Raw genomic sequence first — 8651 nt, 5'->3', positions numbered from 1 at the left:
TCCTGTGTCAGGTGAGATGGAACTGGAACCTACTGGGTATAGTTGAAATACAGCAAGAGCAGATATTTCAGTATGACAAACTTACACCTGCATTCACGCCCATGTACTGTAGTTTCTGCTGTGTGTGTGTGTGTATGTGTATAAGTGAGTGTTGGGGTGTGTATGTGTATGAGTGAGTGTGTTTGGGTGTGTGTATGTGTATGAGTGAGTGTGTTGGGGTGTGTGTGTGTATGAGTGAGTGTGTTGGTCTCAGCCTCTCCTTGGGGCTATGTGAATATGATAAAAAAGTGTGACTGCATTGTGCAAGTCTGAGGATGGAAAATTAAATTAGCGTCTTTTCTCCTGCTGTTTCTGTCTTTTGTTCTCTCTGTCTTTCCAACTTTCCTTCCTAAAACAGGTTCTCTTTCCTTCTCTAAGGGAGGTTCTCCTCTCTGTGCTCCACTACCACTTTTTATGTTTAAAAAGTCAGCCTTGAAACGCAGACTCACTCATTAAAAGTGTAGCCTTTTCACAATGTAGGGAGTTTGTGTGAATGGTTTTGAAAATTTAATTAAACTGAGCTAATTAGAATTTATTTGACTTGATAAGAATAATAGCATGTAAAATAATTACCTAATTGAGGGTAATTGACTAGTGGGTGATTTGATATAGGCTACGCCATTCTGCACTAGGCTGGACCAGTCCTTTTATTTTGCTATTGAACATCCAAAAACCCATCAAGGCCTCTGATGCATACCGTAACCCCTCCTAAAGTCTTCCCCTCGAGGGGAGGGAGGCTGGTTAAAATAACATAATTTCTAGAAGTGTTGCGCTGTTAGAAACGGAGACGCGCTTTCATGAGCTGGAGCAACTGCACCTGTAGGAGGAGGCAGAGAGCAGCGCGCTTCAGTAGGCGCCGCTACCGAAAAAAATATTTTTGCTAAGCGACAATAAAGTCTTCAGACGCTGGAGAGTTTAAGATGCCATGGTACGTTGATGTAAAAGTCTGCATTTTTGTGCTTTTCCATTCTTAAAGGATTTCTTCCAGACTTACCTTTCCACACTCGAGTCAAACGTTTGCTATGCTTAAGTCTAAGTGTGGTTCTGGTGGTGTTAAATATCCAGGGAAGTTTGCATTTAAAACGACAGGTACAAATAGTCAACCAACCAATCACCAACCAATCAGCACCAGTACTGAGAGTTGTGTGGGCGTCGCCTCGCTTGATTGACAGCTCCGTGTCCACTTTCTGGTTCTTAAATACTGTATCTGCTGTCCATAAAAGGGACATTAAAAATCCACCTCGTGTGAACGCATTCATGTTAATAATGGCCTATTGATGCGTCACACCGAATAGCAGAGAATGCGTTTCAGATATGGTATGAAAAATGTGGCTATCAGCCCGATGCTGCAGTACCATGAAAGAAAACATATTTTTCCTTTCTAAGACTTGAATAGCTGCTGCAAAATCTTGATTCTTGATTCTGTGGTCAGTGAGCAATATTTGTGTGTGGGTTTGCTTGTATTCGCTGTCCTGTTAGACAAAACAACATTTTAGCATAATATCAAATCATTTTAGATGCAGCCATATTTGTATTTTCTAATATCTCTTGGTATTTAATCCTGAAACGATTTCCACAGGGCTCTGGCAGTGAACACTATGGCACCATCACAGATCTACTACCATATTTTACAGAAGGGATCACAACTCTTCTCTGCATGACCTGGACTCTTCAGATGCCAAAATCATCTCTGGTATTTATTACCAAACATGTCCATTTCTTAAAGTGCTGTAAATTGTGAAAGTGACACCTGAGGAACGCTACGTGCACAGACCTGGCGATTTTTAATGGCTGAAACCTTCTCCCTGCAACCTTCTCCTCCTACAGGATGATTACAGCTCAAGCTTTGGAAAGAGGTGAGTATCGTCAGGTGTGAAGCTATTTTTAAAGGCGTTACCTCATTTATGAAGGTAAAAAAACCTTTTGTATCCCATTTGTGAGTTCTCTGACCTTCTCTATGTAAATGGATGTCTGAGCGCATGTGGCCAGTATCATTATAGCCTAGTGAAACAGGATGACCCCTCTAGAGTCTCTAAAATACTGGTGTACATTAAGAAGGTAAAATGTGAGTAACAATAAACACTCACTGGCCACTCTTTAGAAATGCCAGAACAGCCTCGATTCTTGGTGGTATGGACACCTCAGGTGTTGGAAACACTCCTTTGTGTATCTCTTGTCTTACTGCATCCCAGAGGTGCAGTATTAGACTCAAACGCTGGAGATGGCGCTCAAGTGTGCTGAACTGCACGGTTCTGGTGGTGAAAACAGTTGTCTGGTTTGTGTTCCTCCCTGTGTCTGCATGGGTTGTCTTTCACAGTCCGAAAACATGAAGCTTAGGTTAATTGGCTATCCTAATAAATGTCTGTGTTTGAATGATTGTGTGTGTCTGAATGCCCAGTGATGTGTACCCTAATAAAGCTGTCAGAGTGTGTGTGAATGATTGTGTGTCTGCCCAGTGGTGGATGGTGCTCTGTCCTGGGGGTTGAGGTTTCTGGTTGAGAGTATGCTGTGTGTGTGTGTGTGTGTGTGTGTGTGTGTGTGTGTGTGTGTGTGTGTGTGTGTGTGTGTGTGTGTGTGTGTGTGTGTGTGTGTGTGTGTGTGTGTGTGTGTGTGTGTGTTGTAAAGTGACCCTGGGGTCCTTCAAAAGTGCTGTATAAGTTTAACTTTGTTCATTCATGGTGTGTTATTATACTGGAAGTGCTATTATAATATGGTGAAGTGTGTCCATAATGCATGTGATCTTAGATTCAAACCACCCCAGACTGGTATTAAGGGACCCAAAGAGTACCTTGCCACACTATCAGCAGCACCCTGAAATGAAGTAAAACTGATTCATCAGACCAGGGGCCACTCTGTTTATATGTCCTTATGTGCCCTTTATTGTTTATATTGTTGGTATCGTGGTGTCTGATGTCACCCAGAGGAGGATGCCCCTCCCCTGCATCTGATGAAAGTAAATGTAGTAGTTTAGCAATATTACATAAATGGAGAAAGGTAGCATTAGTAGCATTAAGTATGTGTTTGTTAAATGAGAGTTTAGAGTCAATAGTAACACCTGTGTTGTATACAACAATTATGGGTGTTACTGAAAAGCCATCAAGACTTAGTAGAATATTAGATGAATCATTTCTTCTGCTTTTTTAGCTCACCTGAAGGTTTGATGTATTGTAAGTACCAATATGCTTTCCTGCTCAACAAGGTTGTAAAGAGGGTTAGGGTTAGGGTTTTTTAGGGATAAGGTTAGGGGTTTAGTGTTAGTGTTAAGGTTAGAGATTAGGGTTAGAGTTTAGAGTTAGGGTTAAGGTTAGGGGTTAGGGTTAGGGTTATAAAGTGTTTGTTTTTGTTACTGCAGCTTCAGTCTGTCCTTTCTCACACTGCTCTCTCCTCAACAAGGTTAGGTTTAACGTTTAGAGTTAAGGTTTAGGGTTTAAGGTTAGGGTTAGGGTTTAGGGTTTAGAGTTAGGGTCTAGGGTTTAGGGTTTAGTGTTAGGGTTTAGAGTTAGAGTCTAGGGTTTAGGGTTTAGAGTTATGGTCTAGGGTCTAAGGTTTAGGGTTTAGAGTTGGGGTTTAGAGTTAAAGTATAGGGTTTAGGGTTTAGAGTTAGGGTCTAGGGTTTAGGGTTTAGTGTTAGGGTTTAGAGTTAGAGTCTAGGGTCTAAGGTTTAGGGTTTAGAGTTAGGGTTTAGGGTTAGGGTCTAGGGTTTAGGGTTAGGGTCTAGGGTTAGAGTTATGGTCTAAGGTTTAGGGTTTAGAGTTAGGGTTTAGGGTTAGGGTCTAGGGTTTAGGGTTAGGGTTTAGATTTAGGGTTTAGAGTTTAGAATTAGGGTCTAGAGTTTAGGATTTAGGGTTAGGATTTCCACCCCCAGAACCACCACTCATTTTTTCCCCATTCTGTGACTTCAAGAACTTTACACTTTACATTTCTGTAATGTTTTCAGTGCAAGGCTAAGCTGCCAAAAGCATTTTTTCCACAGTCTTTTCTGATAATATTTACCTGCCAGTACTTCTGAACATTAAAAATCTATTTGACAGTGGTGCTGTTTTCCTAAGTGACCCAGTGAATTACTTGTGGATGTACTCTCGTGCGTGTGCACACTTGTTTTGTCCACGCTGGAGAGCCTCACGTGTGACTGTAGACTCACATGTGCTTCCTGCACATTGTGAGTTTATATTACTCCTGTGAATGGAAGTCTGGGATTTTTCAAAGCTTTTCTTTAAAAGACGTTTGGTCGAAGTTTCTGTTTGTGTGCTGAGCATTTCAATTAGAGTCTTTGTGTGAGTAAGAATGTGAGTGTGTGTGTGTGTGTGTGTGTGTGTGTGTGTGTATGGGCAGCTGAAAGAATCTATTTCTTCCAAGAGAATGTAGAGAAGGAGAAGTCCAAGGCTGATGTGGGTGTCTGCTGAAGAATGACAGAACAAAATGCTTCTACAGAATGTTTCTCTGAGGAGAGAAGCAGGTTGGGCACCATTTCCCAACGTGGACACAGTGGGGGGGACATACTAAAAAAAACAAATCATTACGCCCATGTTTTTTTCTGAATCGTCAATGTGGCGCTCTCTCTCTCTCTCTCTCTCTCTCTCTCTCTCTCTCTCTCTCTCTCTCTCTCTCCTCTGTTGTGCTCTCACTCACTCTTTCTTTCTCTTTTTCAATCCCCCCCCTCACACAAACACACACACACACACACACACACACACACACACACTCCTGTTACTCCTACTCTTATAGCGCAGGACTTCTTGAGCACAATAACTGGTCATTCAGACCAGAACAATACCTTTTCTCCTCTGTTGCCTTCTCTCCTCATCCCTCCATCTCTCTCCCTGCCTCCCCCATCCTTTCATCCTTTCATCCCTTGTTTCGTGCTCCCCGTGCCATGCCAGCCATGTGAGTGAGAGCAGGCTGAGCCGAGGACAGACAAGTCCTTTCTTTGTCCTGGCGAGATCCTGCTGAATGTCAGTGATGTCGTTAGGCGTCTGTGCTGTGTACACATATTTTCTCTCTCTCACACACACACGCTGTGGCACTGACCAGTGACCTCTGTCTTTTTGGAGTGTGGTGATGTCAGCACTGCACAACTGCACTAAAACCTCTCATGGGAAGGACCAGTTGTATAGTTAGTGTATTTAGATGCTGTGAGCAGGTTGTATGTGTGTGTATTTTGATAGCTCACATGTAATGATTTTGTTTGCATGTTTATTTCCTGGTTATAGTTAAAGGCACGTGTGCACTTTCCTGAGTTAGAGCATGTGTGTTTGTAAGTGCACGTGTGTGTCTGTATGTGCAAGTGTCTGTGTGCGTGTGCATGTGTGTGAAAGAGATTCTGTTGACCTACTGTGTGTCTGTGCATGCATGTGTGTGTATGTGTTTGTGTTTGTGTCTGTGTGTGAGAGATTCTGTTGTCCTGCTGGCTGTTTGTGTGTGTGTGTGTGTGTGTGTGTGGTGCCCCTTCCTCGTTCTCTAGTGTAGTTCAGTGTCACGTGATTGTAGGAAATACACGTAGGTACAGTGAACTCCGCCCCTTATGTCAGGTGAGGTGCGGGACCTTCCTGTCAGGTCAGATGCTGTCCTGTGGTACCTCGCTGTCAGGGATTATGTTATTGTCTGTTTTTGAGGACTTGCATGCTTCATTCATACACAAGATTCTTTCTGATGCTGAAACTCATTTTGTGTGATTGCGTTATGATTTTGTCTTTTGACTTATTTTGTTGTAATGCTGAAGTTTAGGTTAGTCTGAGGGTCTGAGATTAGGACTAGAGGGTCTGAGGTTAGGATTAGAGGGTCTGAGATTAGGATTAGAGGGTCTGAGGTTAGGATAAGGGGGTCTGAGGTTAGGATTAGGGGGTCAGGTTAGGATTAGAGGGTCTGAGGTTAGGATTAGGGGGTCTGAGGTTAGGATAAGGGGTCTGAGGTTAGGAGTAGAGGGTCTGAGGTTAGGATAAGGGGGTCTGAGGTTAGGATTAAGAGGTCTGAGGTTAGGATTAGAGGGTCTGAGGTTAGGATTAGAGGGTCTGAGGTTAGGATTAAGAGGTCTGAGGTTAGGATTAGAGGGTCTGAGATTAGGATTAGGGAGTCTGAGAGCAGGGCCTCGGTGAGAAGCTCCCGGGTTATTGTAATCCAGTACATAAATGTATAAATGACAGAACGACGACTTCAAATCTGTCACTCCCACCTACGTTCCTACTACAGATTTTGCTCCTCTGTTATCTTCTCACTCTCTCTCTCTCTCTGTCTCACTGGCTAGCGTCTCCATGTCTCCGTGTCCCCGTCTCTGTGTCCCTAGCTCAACTCTCTATTTATAGCTGGGTTCTATCTCTTGTCTTTGTGGCGTTCTGCTAACAGGAGCAGGCCGAGTGGAGAATGCAGGCCTTTGTGCAGAGCGAACCGAGGCGGAGGATTCTCTCTCTCTTTCCCTCCCCCCGGATTGTTTTGACTGGCAGACGTCAGCAGAAGAGAGGAATCTGGAGAGAGATGGAGGGATAGAGGGATGGAGGGATGGAGGGACGCAGAAAGAGGAGTCTTTGTTCATGTCCTGGTGAAAGGGCAAAGAGAGGAGAAATGGATGGGATGAGGAGATCTCTCTCTGCGTGCTTCTCCTCCTCTCTGTCAATGTGCATAACATCAGAATGTATTATTTACACAACACTTTTGTTTTATTTCAGGTGCTCTGTCTGCAATGGTGTGGAGTGAAGATGAGTTCTGCTCTACTGGTGATGACATCAAGAGAAGTGCTATAACGATGTGGCAATTAAGCCAAGCTGCTGTGTCCCACACACACACACAGAGGTCAGGCTTTACACTGGCTCATTCTCATTTAACTAAGTCTTTTTATCTGTCTCCATTTAGCTTTTTAAATTGTGGTCTTGCCTTGTCAAATGAACGTAATTCTCTTATTAAAAAAGGAGAGATAGCGAAACAGAAGGGAAGTTAGTTAAGGTTGTTCTCTTCAATATCTTTGTACCATTATTGGGTGTCTTTATTGGAGAGTGGAAGAATGAGAGAGAGGGACATGCCATAAGACATGGCTAGGGGTGAGAGAGAAAGAGAGAGAGGGAGAGAGAGAGACAGAGAGAGAGAGAGAGACAGAGACAGAGAGAGAGAGGGAGAGAGAGAGACAGAGAGAGACAGAGAGAGAGAGACAGACAGACAGACAGAGAGAGAGAGAGGGAGAGAGAGGGAGAGAGAGACAGAGAGAGAGACATATGAAGAATGAGTGATGGAGTGTGTAATGCCTGTTGGGCAGGGTCTCGGTAAGGGGTAGGTGGGTAATGCCTGTGGGGCAGGGTCTCGGTGAGGGGTGGGTTGTGTAATGCCTGTGGGGCAGGGCCTCGGTGAGGGGTGGGTTGTGTAATGCCTGTGGGGCAGGGCCTCGGTGAGGGGTGGGTTGTGTAATGCCTGTGGGGCAGGGCCTCGGTGAGGGGTGGGTTGTGTAATGCCTGTGGGGCAGGGCCTCGGTGAGGGGTGGGTTGTGTAATGCCTGTGGGGCAGGGCCTCGGTGAGGGGTGGGTGGTATAAACTCAGCTCCCAGTCTTCTGGATGCCCCTCCAGTTCTCTCACGTCGTCCCTGTGTCCTGCACTCTTCTCTGCTCCACTCGCCCTTCAGCAGGTCGTCTGACAGAAGCGATGCTGAGTCTACTGGTGCTCACTGCCACAGTGCTGCTGGCCGCAGGTAGAGCTTTGCAGGGGGGGCGGGGGTCCTGTGGCTTCTGCGTTTGCTTTAGGACGACTTTGCTTCTCCCCAACAGATCAGCAGGACTTTTTTTTGGTTGTTTTTTATTTTTCTTTGTTTTTGTTTTTGCTTGGCTTGTTAAATGGCTGTTTGCTGTGCTGCTCACTGATCTGAGCTCTCAGTAACCTCTGACAGGGTGAGGCTGACTTGTGTCCAGCTGTCTGAGCTGGACATTCACTGTGGGTGGAGCTGCTTCCTGGAAGGCCTGTGTGCTGCTATGAGGTTAACACAGAAAGGTTAATCAGAATGAACATTTATTTGAAATTGTTAAAGAATTAACTAAAGAAGCATCTTAGATGTTAGAGTTTCAGAGTTTGCTGTTACTGGCAGTATAAACAAGCATGTTGATGCAAATTGTGAAATTGTGTTTATAGTTTGCCTTTTTCTAGAAGGACACAGCAGGCCATCCAAACAGTCAGCTGGTGAGAGCTTTGACTGTTCTAACTTAATTACAGGTGTGTTGTGATCAACACATCCATATGTAGCATCTGTAATGTATGTGTACATGTGGTGTTTAAAGGACACCGTTTCCCATAAGCCCCTGCAGTTGTTTGAGGGATTTAAGAGCTTCTTGTGTTTCTATGTTTCAAAAGAATAGGTGATGTTTTAAATATGGTATCATATTGAGAAATTGAGTAAATAGGTTACTACCTGAAATCCTAATATGTAAGCATGAAGTATCATAGGTCTGTGACAGTTATGGTACAGGTATTATATTGTACAATTACAGTTCATCTGTGTGAGATGTATTTCATATCTGGTCATTCTGAATGGTGTTTGTAGTCGACTGGGGCTGATGTTGGGGTGTTGGTGGAGGTCTGAGTGGTATTTGTAGTTGACTGGGGCTGATGTTGGGGTCTGAGTGGTGTTTGTAGTCCACTGGGCT

General features: G+C 44.2%; 1 protein-coding gene across 5 annotated transcripts in view; it reads left to right on the top strand.

Annotated features, from left to right (window-relative positions):
• The first annotated feature begins 7547 nt into the window (after positions 1-7547).
• Positions 7548-8651, top strand: part of mpz (myelin protein zero) — an 11745-nt gene continuing 10641 nt past the window's right edge. For all 5 annotated transcript variants that reach the window (XM_035528014.2, XM_035528012.2, XM_035528013.2 and 2 more), the window contains exon 1: positions 7548-7705. In XM_035528014.2, coding sequence (XP_035383907.1) covers positions 7573-7705 — 133 coding nt within the window. In that variant the 5' untranslated portion in view covers positions 7548-7572. The remainder of the gene's footprint in view (positions 7706-8651) is intronic.

Source organism: Electrophorus electricus, chromosome 11 (genome assembly GCF_041902795.1).
Source record: "Electrophorus electricus isolate QZ-2024a chromosome 11, ASM4190279v1, whole genome shotgun sequence".
NCBI classification, from domain to species: Eukaryota; Metazoa; Chordata; class Actinopteri; order Gymnotiformes; family Gymnotidae; genus Electrophorus; species Electrophorus electricus.
Note: the sequence above shows the minus strand (reverse complement) of the source record. Positions and strands in the feature narration are given on the sequence as shown.